General features: G+C 41.5%; 1 protein-coding gene across 2 annotated transcripts; it reads right to left on the bottom strand.

Annotated features, from left to right (window-relative positions):
* Positions 1–567: 567 nt before the first annotated feature.
* LOC135504537 (probable G-protein coupled receptor 173) lies at positions 568–14,443 on the bottom strand. Of its 2 annotated transcripts, XM_064923217.1 has the most exons (3): positions 13,274–14,443; positions 7,777–7,842; positions 568–5,550 (listed from the first exon to the last, which is right to left on the bottom strand). In XM_064923217.1, the coding sequence occupies exon 3, from the start codon at positions 5,311–5,313 to the stop codon at positions 4,150–4,152; it is 1,164 nt and encodes a 387-aa protein (XP_064779289.1). In that variant the 5' UTR covers positions 5,314–5,550; positions 7,777–7,842; positions 13,274–14,443; the 3' UTR covers positions 568–4,149. The 2 variants fall into 2 exon arrangements, with proteins under 2 accessions (XP_064779289.1, XP_064779291.1); XM_064923219.1 differs by lacking the exon at positions 13,274–14,443 and having other exon boundaries at positions 7,777–8,014.

Raw genomic sequence — 14,443 nt, 5'->3', positions numbered from 1 at the left:
ATCAGGTCAAGACCCTGGTGAGGACGAAGAGCACGCAGATGAGCTTCCCTGAGACGGTTTGTGCAAAAAGATTTAGTTGTGCAAACCCACAGTTTCATCAGCTGTCTGGGTGGCGGTTCTCAGACGATCCCGCAGTTGAAGAAGTCGGAGGTTGAGGTCCTGGGTTGGCAGGGTTACACATGGTCTGCGGTTCTGAGGCCGGTTGGATGTACTGCCAAATTCTCTAAAATGACGGAGGTTGGCTTATGGTTGTCAAATTAACATAAAATTATCTGGCAAGAGCTCAGGTGGACATTCCTGCAGTCACCATGCCAATTGCACGCTCCCTCAACTTGAGACATTTGTGACATGGTGTTGTGTGACAAAATTGCACATCTTAGAATGGCCTTTTATTGTCCCCAGCACAAGGGGCACCTGTGTAATGATCATGCTGTTTGATCAGCTTCTTGATATGCCATACCTGTCAGGTGGATGGATTATCTTGGCAGAGGAGAAATGCTCTCTAACAGGGATGAAAACAAATTTGTGCAAAAAAAATTGAGAGAAATAAGCATTTTGTGCGTATGGAACATTTCTGGGATCTTTTTATTTCAGCTCATGAAACCAAGGACCAACACTTTACATGTTTCTTTTAATATTCTTGTTCGGTATACATTTGTGGGGAAGCTTTGCAAGTTTGATGCTGAAAGTTAGTATAAAGGAAAGATGGCATCAAAAGTTGAAACTTAATGTGACGGTTCTGCAAGCTGATCATGAACCTCTTTCCAACCTTTCCACAAGTGGGCTAATCTGGGGCTTTGTAAACTCTTTGCAACTTGGTGACCTTATGAAGATGGATAACGCATGGGAAAAGAAGACCGTATATTTACTGCCTTTAAATGTATTAAGGAATGTGTTACGTTTAGTCATTGCAATCTGTCAATAGTTTCCAAGGAAATAAAATTTTCATTACAAAAACAAATGACAAAAAATCATAAATGGCCAGAGACGTGCTTAAACAGCTCAGGCAGTTTTTATTTTTTATATAATACAGAAAATATATTGAAACCACACCCTCTGACTTCCAAGATATGTAGGGGCCCAAAGACATTTACATAGGTATCCTTCAAACCTCTGTTATTTTAGATTTGATATTCAACTGCAGATTTTTTTTCGTGAGCTTTGACATTTTGTGGTTCAGCTTAAAGGGCAAAGTCCAAAGTATTTCAGTTCTGAGATTCAGGATTTGTTCCACTATTCAGAGACATACAGGACTATCCTTACGAGTCTGTATTTTCATAGATTTAATGTATAATAACACTGCACATGTGTCTGAGACAGCTTTTTCTGTCTTTACATTTCTTATCATCCATAATGTCGTCTCTCCACACAGCGTCATAACTACAGCCACACTGTAAAATCAGTGAGTTATTAAACAAGACATTCAGATGTCAAATTGGGTTTTGGCTGGCTTTGGGCTTTTGCAAAGTCAAAACACTACAGAAGAGGCAGAAATGAGAAGTACGGAAAGTATTAGAATGTTTGTTCTTAGACCAACATAACTCAGTGTATTTCAAATTTAAACCCCAAGCCAGGATCATGTATAAAAGTTATTCCTTTCACTGAGACACATTGGAACTTAATAAGAGTGCAATAATCATAGAAGCTATGTGGATAGAACCACTCGCCCCAAGACACAAGCTCAAACGGACTTCACCCTTCATATTCCCATACATGTATGCAAGAACAGAATCTCCATTGAGATAGAAGGCTCTGTAGTCCAATTTAGAGGAACTGCATGTGTATAAAATGTTATGGGCTACCTCTTGAGGCTCTGCAGTTGAATGGTTTAAGAAGACACTCGCCTCAGATTTTTGAATGAACCTCATTGGTTTTAGCACATTAAATTCTCTGTGTCAGGAACAGGCTGAGGATGAAAAAGACTGAATAAGCATTTGCAGGAGTGTCATTTCAAAATGCAAAATTTCTGGTCATTCCAATTTCCCACATGTCCTTTGTTTTCATCCCTCTAGCCTCTAAACATACGCACATTCATACTGGCGTACAGAAACACTCACACACACGTGTTGTAAAAATGCGATGACCAGGAACCCCCTTCTCCCCCCCTCAATTCCAAGTCAGTCCATTGTCCATATAATACACATTAAATAGTACGGAGGTCATAGATAATTTACAAAAGTGCCTGAAGTGTGTGTGCCTGAAGCAACCGAAAAAGCACTGTCAGGCATTTCTGCTTATCAAAAAATCACGCCCGGTCTCCCTCCTTACCTCCCCAACAACAACCGACCCCAAAATCCACACACATTTTTTTAAATCGTTGTTTTCACAAATCAATACACAACACCAGCCTCCGCCCCCACTGACTGATAAGAAAAGAAACAACAACAAAAAATCTCAAATAAATCCACAATAATCTTGGAAGGGCTTTTGTTAATTCCATTAATTGTTGATGTTGGATTAAAGTTTCCTCTGTCCTTTACACACAATTGCACACTCCTGTGTTACAATTCGGCAAGTGTTCTTTCTTTATTACCATCCTTGTTAAAGTTTTTGACTGGTGTTTTTTTTTTAAGGTTGCGAGGGGGAGAGATGTGTCCTCCAAAAATAATTAATTACACAGTTTTGTGTTTCCCCATTAGTTGGAATAGTCTCTTTATGTTTATTACTTTAACACATAGAGGCATATAGCTGTCAACTCTTTCTTGCATTGGTTATAAACAAACCTTTTTTTGAGAGAGAGCGAGAGAGAGAGCGAAGAGTAAGGCCATAATGCAGATAATAGAAATAACAATTCAGTTATCTGTAGCTTCATTGTTATTGTTAGTTTTTGTTGTTGTTATTGTTTGCAGACAACATTAGAGCATTTTGAAAACTAAAATAAATGTACATTTGTACCCACGAAGGGATAGTATCATATTCCAGACCTCTGCTTGACATTCACTTAAGATATTACAATCTCTGTGTCCCGGCCTACACTTAGTTAGCATTCTGGTTCAAGTCTAAATCATGTTAAGAAAAAAAAAGGATTTATCAATTCCTCAATTCCTGTGTGCAAAAATATAAATGGGCTGAATTTTCCCCCACCTCTCTACAAAGACCTTCATGTGAAGTGATGAACTTTATCCTATCTGAAGATCTAAACATTCTGGTTTAGGTTTTATGAATATTTTCTATCAACTGTCTTTTTAAACAATTTCAGATTGAAGAAAAAAAATCAGTCATCTGCAACAATACCACCTACAGCAAAAGGAATTTGGCAAGAGCATGGAGCATTTTCTGTCAATTTATCATAGATTTTTGTGTGGTCTCAAGTTCTCAGTTTGTCACTGATTGGGGCATTGGTCTGTTTAATTTATCCTCAGAAATCATGTGATTACACATATCAGCTTAACATGCATTTCATAATTCTGTCTGCCTATTAGCACTTCACAATTATTATCTGCTCATTTCTGTTAAACGCTCATGAACACAAGATAAAACTGTTCTCGATGGCAGCTCTTTTAACATTTCCCATATCCAATAGTGTACTCATCTGAAGTGTTAGACCAAATTAGAATGTAATAGAAACCCCAAATAAACTCCAAATGAAGCCAACAGTGCCTGAATATGCTATTTGTACAAAACTCATAATTTCTCTGTTTGACTGTATTAATGATGCCTTTGATTCAAGTGGATGAAGGAAGGAAGCAGTGCTAGAACACTCTCCTATTAGTCATTCACTAGCAAATTGTCAGAGGACCATCTGATATTTTTGGTCTGAGAGAATAGATGAGGGAGTGACTGAGAAATATGACCAGGTTGTCCCCACAACCTACAGAAAAACTGTCACCCTCACTTCAATCTCTTTCACGATAGCAGGCCCAGAATGATCATTCTCTTGGCCTCGCCTGTTTAAAGACTGCGTACCAGTTTCATAGGTTCCACATTAAAATGAAGAATACAAACATGCATCTGATTTAGATCGTTTGAGTTGTTGGTTTAGTCTTGTATTCTGTCTGTGTGTAGAAGGAATCCCTCTCTTAATTTTGTTTCCTGACCAAGGCCATTTATAAAAAAGAAAGACATTTTTTTTAATCAAAGGCCACACCAACTAAAATGGTCCCTCATGCCATCCTAACCAGTCACAGACATCCCTGCCCACCGTCCCCCTCACATGACAAAGTAAGGCTCTCGGGGCAGATGAGGTTTAGTCCTACAGCAGGCTGGCAGGTGGGCCAGGAGCCCCTTCTTCAGGTCCTTGTTGAGGAAGAAGCAGACGATGGGGTTGACCCCTGCCTGGGCAAAGCTCATCCATACGGTGGTGGAGAGGTATCGGTGCGGTATGGTGCAGGCCTTGACAAACACCCGCCAGTAGCAGGCCACTATGTAGGGCGACCACAGCACCAGGAACAACAAGGTGATCACGTAGAACATCCTGCCAAGCTGCTTCTCCGCCTTGAACTCGTCCATGCCCAGCAGGCGCCGGTTCTGGTTGTGCAAGTTCTGCCGGATGCCCAGCAGGGTGGGTGGCATGGGGCCCCGGCCAAAGCCTGCGATCCAGTTGGCTGCTGCCTGGCCGGTAGCGCCGGGCCCGTGAAAAGTCCAGTTTTGGCTGATGGCTGGCACCATCTGGACAGGCTTCATCTTGCGGTGCTTGTACTCGAAGAGCAGCAGCTTCATGTAGACCACGTGAGTGGCCAGGATCAGCACGGCCAGCATCAGCATAAAGCCCAGTGTGTCGTTTGCCTTAAAGTAGCGGTGCTCGAAGATGCACTGGTCCTCCTCGCGGATGAACTTGTAGGTGCCCACATCAAAGACGGGTGGGAAGGCCATGGCCACTGACAGCGTCCACACCATGCACACCACTGCTACGCACGTCCAGAAGGTCATGCGCTTGGAGTAGAAGCGGTGGTGGGCGATGGCCATGTAACGTGTCACGCTGATGCAAAAGAGCATGAAGGCGGCATGGAAGCAGAAGAGCACGGCCATGAAGGCCACCACCTTGCAGCTGAGCACGCTGTAGGTCCAGGCCGAGCCGTTCTTAATGGACACCAGCACGAAGGGGAAGCAGACAGCCGAGCGGATGGTGTCGGCCAGGCACAGGTCCAACAGGAAGTAGTAGGGGGCCTTGTGCAGGGCCCGGTCCCTGAGGACCAGCAGAGACACCACCAGGTTCCCCACCAGGCTGATGCAGATGATCAGACCCAGTAGGACCAGTTTGATGTATGTGGACACAACTGACGATGGGCCCCCGACTGCCATTCCTTCCGTCGTGGCCACCACTGCAGCCATGGGACCGCCAAGCCCCTCGCTGCTCTCGTTGCCATTGGCCATCCCTTTGGCTCCCGTGTCAAGCCCTCTTTTCTCCTGAAATCCACCCCTCTTCCTTCTCCCTCTCCTCCGCCACCTCCTCCTCCTCCAGCTGCCCTTTCGTTCGTCCTCGTGGTTGCCTCTTCTCTGGAGCTCACATGGAACCAGAGTGCTTCACTCTGCATTGCCCCATTTTGCACTGAGCCCCTCGTTTCCTGTAGCGCTACCCCTTGGTGCCTCTTGTTCTTACAGCGTCAGCTCCTGTAAACAGGAAGTATGAACAATAAGCATTAAGTTTGGATGGGCATCCTGGTCTGACATCACTGGGGGATAATACAGTGTAAGCATTTGCAGGGAATATACCGTATAATGTTAAATATGAGAGCTGTGACTTCACGTGTGTGACTTGAGGCTTTTCTAATATTACAATACATTGCTTTTATGATTCCAGCATTGGCTGCAAAAAGCATCCGTTGTTTTTTTTAAATCAGAAAGCATTTCCAGGAAGTGGTGGTTATTATATCCAGTGATTACCTAACTGCTCTAGGCCAATATGCATTTAGGTAAGAGTATGAAATGTGAAAGAAATGTGGCCATCCTCCCCAACCATGTAACTACAGACAAAGTACACGGTAATAAGAACATATGTTTTTCACATAAAGATGAACAATTTGTTAAGTCTATCCCATCTGGGTTTATCCCAAAATAAAGTTCCTGCATGTTGTTGTTAACAACATGAATACATTGTACTAAAGCCCCTATCTTCAAACATAATACAGAATCGATTGTCATAATAGTGGAGAAAGATGTTCAAGTCTGAAAACATCATCCTCAGTATTACACAAATAATTTGTCCCACAGAATCAATCAATTGTTTTTCCAATGGGCGAAACAGGGCTCTCATAGGCATCTGCTGTAGCATGCTGTGGAACATCTTCTCCTTCCCCCTTAGCACCAATCAGATCAGCTGTTTTCTCCACACGCTACATGGCCTGCCAGAAACTAGTCTGTCACGGTAATTACCTCGCTTGTTGCTAGGCTACAACACCTTATATCCTTTTTCTGTGTGTGTGTGTGTGTGTGTGTGTGTGTGAGAGAGAGAGAAAGTGTGGGGAGGGATTCTCTGTGTTTATGAGGGTTGGTGTGTGTGAAGCAGATCGGGGAGGAAAAACAAACGGGATTTGCTTGCTGAAGCCTCATAGGTGTAGTCACTTTGGGGACCACTGACGAGGCATTTCCAAAAGAGGTCGCATTGCACAGTGACACATGAGATATACAGTATGTCTTATAGCTCAGTAGTGTGCATGCGTAGGTGTGTGTGCGCGCTTGTATATGAGTGTGAGTGGGGTCAATCTGTATTGACCATGCCACCACCCTCATTTGTATTGATGAACGGTTCGAGAGTGATCGGGGAATGCACAGGTGATGATTATGGAGTATGAGCCAAAAAGAGAGAAGGGCTCAGGCCCATTGTTTCAGCGCAGGCATACTAATGTATTTCTGTCACAGTAATTACAGCAGCTTGTTGCTAAGCTACAGGACCACTCTGCCTTATGTTGTGTGTGTATAAGACTGTAAGAACTGTTGTGAGGAATGGTGGGGGCATTGGAAAGTTTCAGATATGATCAGCAACAAATAAGACACCCACCAACACAGTCCTTCCAGCAGTGACATACTGCCACTAAACTTAGTGTCAGTTTCCCAGACACAGTTTAAGCCTAGTCCAGGAGTAAAAAGTGAATTAAAGGGAGATTCTCGAGTGAGCATGCTTTTTAAGTCAAGGCTTAAACTTTGTCTGGGAAACCGGCGCAAAATGTCTAGAAGATTGTGTAGAGAATACTGATGGTTTCATTTTTTCTGAGGCACGCATAAAATATGAGAAGGCCAATGAAAGTAACACACGATAAACTGAGTTGTGTTCAGTTATTAGTGGAGAATATGAATCGGAGCAGAAACATGTTGTATAAGCTACTCTGTACACATTGCACATGTATCCAAAGGTACAATAAGGTTAGAGGTCAGGTATGAATGTGTATAAGCCTGCTGTATGTATTTATTATTATTATATACTCCCTGTATGTGTTTATGTAGAGTATGGTGTGTCAAGCTCATAGTTCACTGATGATACCAAAGACAAATGTCCATCCTTGGATGGATAATTAAGTTCTTGTCTATATTTTCTTGTGCCTTGTAATACAATGGCAAATGTAGCTTGCCACGTTCAGTGTCTTTTGTCCATTTATGAAATGTGTAAAAAGCTGTTAGTATGTTACCATCACAATAGTTTTGGCAACATTTGCTTTGACAGAATAACCAGTTAAATACTTGGTAAGTATTTTCAAATGAATATTATGGCCTGAAATGTGGCACCCATAGCTAGTTCTGACAGTATATCATAATACTTTAGAATAACCTTCTTAATAAACATGAATAATTTATACATAGAGTACAATCATTATACACATTTAGAATAATTTCTAAGCATACCTTAGTTATTACGAAGTGCTACCGCAGTTCCTCGTGTCCCAGTGTTCCTTGGTGACCCCAGTCCTCCTTCATTCAAAATAACACCCAAGTTATTGAACAACAACACCGATACAGTTGCGGTCAAATATATTGGCACCCTTGCACGTTTCTTAAATAGTTTCCTATTTCTTCTAAAATAAGTTTAAATAGAAAAAAAAGTGTTGTCTCCACACCTTGTTATTAGATTTTCAACATTTCAAAACCAGGTTTTGTAAACCTAAGTTTACCATTTTAATTTTGAAAATACAGACAATGGCAAGGACATAATGACTGGCACTCCGATCCTAGTACTTGGTTGCACACCCTATGGCCAAGATAACTGCAGACAAACTCTTCTTGTAGGCATCAATGAGCTTTCTGCACCTTTCTACTGGCAATTTGGCCCACTCTTCAGCAGCAAACTGCTCTACTTCAGTATCCGAGGGCTGCCCTCCACCAACTGCTGTTTTCAGATCTCGCCATAGGTTTTGGAAGTGATTCAGATCTGGACTATTCGCTGGTCATTCCTGGGTGCTCTTTTGATGTGTGTTTGGGCTCGTTGTCCTACTGGAAGAACACAGCCTTCAATGGAGACCCCGTTTTTGGACACTGTGTTGAACATTGGACTCACCTGATAATCTGCTGATATCATGATGCCTTGCGCACATTCAAGGACCCCAATACCAGAGACAGCAAAGCAACCTCCCTGTAGAAGAACTAGGGAATTATTTAACGAAGGTGCAAGGGTGCCAATATATTTGGCCACAACTATTAATGAATAAGAACTGAAATACCTAGTTCAATGTACATTAAACCAATTTCAATATGGCAAAAACTGGGCCTACATTCTTGTTAATTGCCTTTCATGCACAATCTCTCATATGTAAGGATCTAGTTTTAATGTCTTGCTGTGTTATAATATTTCAGATATTCTTTTAAAATGGGCTCACCAAATCAGTCATGAGAATTACACTACATGGACTTGTGATTGTTTTATTTTTTTTCTAAACCAAAGCAATGTCCCAGTTTGGTGTTGCTAGTTAATGAAAGGATACCTGAACCTAGGTCTACCCCATTCTTCAAATCAAACATCCATATACTACTTGTTTGCGTCTCTAAAATGGTGTCACCAGGCTTTGTTGCGCCTTACCAACAGTAGGCCTTCTTACAGCCTATTCTAATGTTCTATCCACCAGGGTCCATGTCACATGATGTCACATCTAATAGTCCAGAGCCTTATATTTGGATTATAGATTATTTATCTCAATATAATGCTCTGGAACAGACTAATTCATTCAAACATCATAGGACATAGTCCTACAAGGATGGTGGTGCTTGAATGGGAGGCACCAATAGTGTAGGCTACTATAAAAAATATTCCTCTATTAATTTACCAACTATTAGACTATAACAAATGTGAGTTTCTGCTATTGACACAGACAAGTGACCCTCAACCACATACAGTTGAAGTCGGAACAGCTTGGAAAATTCCAAAAAATGGTGTCATGGCTTTAGAAGCTTCTGATAGGCTAATTGACATCATTTGAGTCAATTGGAGGTGTACCTGTGGATGTATTTCAAGGCCTACCTTCAAACTCAGTGCCTCTTTGTTTGACATCATGGGAAAATCAAAAGAAATCAGCCAAGACCTCAGAAACAAAAATGTAGACCTCCACAAATCTAGTTCATCCTTGGGAGGATTTCCAAATGCCTGAAGGTACCACGTTAATCTGTACAAACAATAGTATGCAAGTATAAACAGCATGGGACCACGCAGCCATCATACCACTCAGGAAGGAGACGCGTTCAGTCTCCTAGAGATGAACGTATGTCGTTGCGAAAAGTGCAAATCAATCCCAGAACAACAGCAAAGGACCTTGTGAAGATGCCGGAGGAAACAGGTACAAAAGTATCTATAACCACAGTAAAATGAGTCCTATATCGACATAACCTGAAGGCCGCTCAGCAAGGAAGAAGCCACTGCTCCAAAACCGCCATAAAAAAGCCAGACTACGGTTTGCAATTGCACATGGGGACAAAGATCGTACTTTTTGGAGAAATGTCCTCTGGTCTGATGAAACATAAATATAACTGTTTGGACATAATGACCATCGTTATGTTTGGAGGGAAAAGGGGGAGGCTTGCAAGCCAATTAACACCATCCCAACTGTGAAGCACGGGGGTGGCTGCATCATGTTGTGGGGGTGCTTTGCTGCAGGAGGGACTGGTGCGGGGCGGCAGGGTAGCCTAGTGGTTAGAGCATTGGACTAGTAACCAAAAGGTTGCAAGTTCAAATCCCCGAGCTGACAAGGTACAAAATCTGTTGTTCTGCCCCTGAACAGGCAGTTAACCCAAGTTATTGTGGGAGGCTACCTGAAACGTTTGACCCAAGTTAAAAAAACATGAAGGAAATGCTACCAAATACTAATTGAGTGTATGTAAACTTCTGACCCACTGGGAATGTGATGAAAGAAATAAAAGCTGAAATAAATAATTCTCTCTACTATTATTTCACATTCTTAAAATAAAGTTGTGATCCTAACTGATCTAAGACAGGGAATTTTTACTATGATTAAATGTCAGGAATTGTGAAAAACTGAGTTTAAATGTATTTAGCTAAGGTGTATGTAAACTTCCAACTTCAACTGTATATAGCTATTGTTGATCTAACTCAATATAGAGTGCCTCTTTAGTATTCCACAAATGCAAATTTGTGAATGCTATTTTGAAGACATACAGTGCCTTCAGAAACTATTCACGCCCATTGACTTTTTCCTCATTTTTTTGTGTTACAGCCTGAATTTAAAATGTATTAAATTGCGATTTTTGTGGCACTGGCCTACATAGAATACCCCATAATGTCAAAGTGGAATTATTTATTTCGATTTTTTGTAAAAAAAAAAATGTATTACAAATGAAAAGCTGAAATGTCTTGAGTCAATATGTATTCAAGCCCTTTGTTATGGCAAGCCTAAATAAGTTCAGGAGTAAAAATATACTTAACAAGTCACATAATAAATTGCATGGACTCACACTGTGTGGAATAATAGTGTTTAACATGATTTTTTGAATGACCACCCCATCTCTGTACCCCACACATACAATTATCTGTATGGTCCTTCAGTCAAGCAGTGAATTTCAAAAACAGATTTAACCACAATGACCAAGGTTTTCTAATGCCTGCAAAGAAGGGCACCTGCTGGTAAATGGCATAGACTTTTAAGCTGATTTGGATCGAAACTAACTATGCCACTCCGGAACATTCAATGTCGTCTTGGTAAGCAACGCCAGTGTATATTTGGCCTTGTGGTTTAGGTTATTGTCCCGCTGAAAGGTGAATTTGTTGGTTCAGTCTGCTTTCCAACAGACACCAGGAGACATATTCACCTTCCAGCAGGACAATAACCTAAAACACAAGGCCAAATATACACTGGCGTTGCTTACCTAGTGGCCTAGTTACAGTTTTGACTCAAATCAGCTTAAAAGTAAATGGCAAGACTTGATAATGTCTGTTTGCTACCTTAATTACATCTACTGATGTACACAACCTACTCCACATTTCCAAAGTGGAAGAAAAATTATGGACTACTTTTCAAATTAATAAAATAAAAATGAAGATGCCTTGATTGCTGAGTCTTCACACCCCAGAGTTAATACTTGGCCTTGATTGCTGACGTCTTCACACCCCAGAGTTAATACTTGGCCTTGATTGCTGACGTCTTCACACCCCAGAGTTAATACTTGGCCTTGATTGCTGACGTCTTCACACCCCAGAGTTAATACTTGGCCTCGATTGCTGAGTCTTCACACCCCAGAGTTAATACTTGGCCTTGATTGCTGACGTCTTCACACTCTAGAGTTAATACTTGGCCTTGATTGCTGACGTCTTCACACTCCAGAGTTAATACTTGGCCTTGATTGCTGAGTCTTCACACCCCAGAGTTAATACTTGGCCTTGATTGCTGATGTCTTCACACCCCAGAGTTAATACTTGGCCTCGATTACTGAGTCTTCACACCCCAGAGTTAATACTTGGTGGAAACACATTTGGCTGCCATTACAGCTATGAATCTTTGTGAATAAGATTATACCAACTTTGCACAACTCTTAGGGCAACATACTGTATATCTATAGTTTTTGTAAAAATTGCGCAAACTGTGTTGTACTGCCTTTTAAGATTTCGGTGTAAGGCAGCAAAATGTGAAGGCAGTGCAAAGGGTGTGTAGACTTCAGCTACTGTATCTATCTATCTATTGTTGGTCTATCTACTAACGTGATATATCAGGTGCCACAGTGCGTGTTGTAAATTATAGTATTTCACAAATGTAACCATAGTGAATGCTTAAATAGAATACATACTGTACGTCTATGACCATAATTACATCATGTGAAGTGTCAAATGATACCACACCCCTTTCTACAAACAGGTGAGTGGAAAAAGTGTTCAAACGATGGAAAATAGGCCTACAGTAAAACAAAGACATTGACGAAGGAAGATTACATCGTCACGTGTATATCACTTTGATTGCTAAATGAATATACAGGATAGGGATATTTAGGCCGTATCCTAAGAGCTTCATGGGAATAACGAGAAGCAATGGCTCATGAAGGGAGGGGCCTGGAGAAATGGGAGTTGGTTGGTGATAGAGGGCTGAGCCATTGCCAAGAACTGGATAGCAACAGCAATCGAGTACCGCTGCCGTGGTCGCCGTGGGAGGAGGCGACGCGGAATTCACCAACCAAAGGTTCCGGAATCACTCTGACACTGTTCAACACCGACCGAATGCAATTATAAACAACGATTTTAGAATATGAATTAACGCATCCGGGGCTTCGGGGAAAATACTTTATTTACAATCGTGAACATGGGTAGTGTTGTGCTTGACGCGTCATGTTTGAATCCAAAGAAATGCATAAACAATTGCGTATAGGCCTAGAGCATATCGTAGGCTGTGTCACGTGAAGTGTTCAACCAGCTCCGATCCTGTCAAAATTCACGAACAGTTGTTGATGTTTATAATAATTAATCAAAGAGGGCTGGTGACGGTAGACAGGATAGATAACATGTATCGGTGCTGTCATAATGGACATTCGCCCAGTGAATAATATACAGCCACCGATGGATATCGGCCTCTTCTACCTCCCTGCCTGTGTCCATAATGCGGTTCACTGTTATAATTTACCATTGGGCCTATACCACATAAAGGCCACTCAAATCTGCAGTGGTGTGTGTGTGTATAATAACAAGAAGATTAGAAGGGCCTACGTGTAGCCTACAGTTTGTCTGTGGCATGCGTCATGGGGCTGCCTGAATCATAACAGTATAGGCTATGTTGTAGGCACAAAAAGGGGTTTCACAAGGGTTTCAACGAATTAACCAGGTACCTGAGGGAAAAAAACATGGCAATGTGAGGCCTAGGAGTACTTACAAAACCACAGAAACTAAAAAATGGCATAGGAAGGTAAAAGGAAATCTTACCTCATGTATTATACTTGTCCTCGAGACAAAGGCTTACGGTTTTATTCTAGGCCGTTTGGGGAGCTTGTTGCGGTCCACATTATATACACATATAAGGATTCAAAATCAAGTATAGCAACAGTAAATGGCATAGAGGGTTCAGCAAAACGAGCGTCAATTCCAAATATAATCCACGATGATAAATTACTGAAAACATAAAGAATAGATTAAATAATTAATACAGGGTATTGTCACCTCCATAGAATCGGCCAGATCTTAATGCAAAAATAATGTCTCTTTTTGCAGACTTCTTAAATAAACACAGGTTTTAAAGAACAAAAAGGATCGTTTCCTCTTTTTTCGTGTGCATGTCATGTCTTCAGGTTTTCCATAAAGCTCTCCCAATGTTCAGCAATAAATTCCCATCACACTGGCAGAATAGAACAAATGAGTAAATTCGAATTGCTGACAATGTTGGCTGTTTTCAAATACTTATATCTCGGTGAATGTCATCAACTGGATCCTGTCACTGGTAAATACATCTAAATTCTGAAAATAACGGTGGTCTTATTAGGCTCCAGCACAAGACACTTTTATTGAGGGTCTACGGATCTTGCTCTGCTTGTTGGATTCTCCATCAAAACCAGAGACGCCTTTTTTTCGACCATTCTAGTCTCCAGCGCAAAGAGCTCTCTTTATCTTTTCAGTGATAATACATCCTTTTGCATATCCAACTGAATGTATATGCGGACTCTCCGTTCACAGATCTTATGTGAAAATATGTAGCCTACACTGTGCCTGTAGGCGCTCTATATATTTAAACATGTACCCGCCTTGTTTGGTCTTTAATGAGATTGAAAAAAATCCTTGTTTGCGGTGATAAATCCCCAGATACCATATCTTTCACGGACATGTCAAGTCGTTCGGAATCCAGCCTCAGTCATTGTTTAAATAATGTAAACTAGGAAAATGACCAACATGATAGGGCTGTTAAAGCGATGGTGAAATGGAAACAGCGGCTCTCGTCTATGCGCTGAGCATCGGTTCTCCCTCGGGCTCCCTTTGGAATCGGCGAGGCAAGATTCGGGATCTTTCGGCAGAGGATAGGCGCGTTGTGCAGCGTTCTGTAGTAAAAATGAATGTTTGTGATATACACAATCTGTCACTTAACTTCAGACCGAAGCAACAGCT

The sequence above is a fragment of the Oncorhynchus masou genome, chromosome 18 (genome assembly GCF_036934945.1).
Source record: "Oncorhynchus masou masou isolate Uvic2021 chromosome 18, UVic_Omas_1.1, whole genome shotgun sequence".
NCBI classification, from domain to species: domain Eukaryota; kingdom Metazoa; phylum Chordata; class Actinopteri; order Salmoniformes; family Salmonidae; genus Oncorhynchus; species Oncorhynchus masou.
The sequence above is the reverse complement of the archived record's forward strand: the minus strand, read 5'-3'. Positions and strand labels throughout refer to the sequence as shown.

Excerpts from the sequence above, each read along its gene's own strand:
- LOC135504537 (XM_064923217.1), bottom strand. The coding sequence starts at position 5,313 with ATGGCCAATGGCAACGAGAGCAGCGAGGGGCTTGGCGGTCCCATGGCT.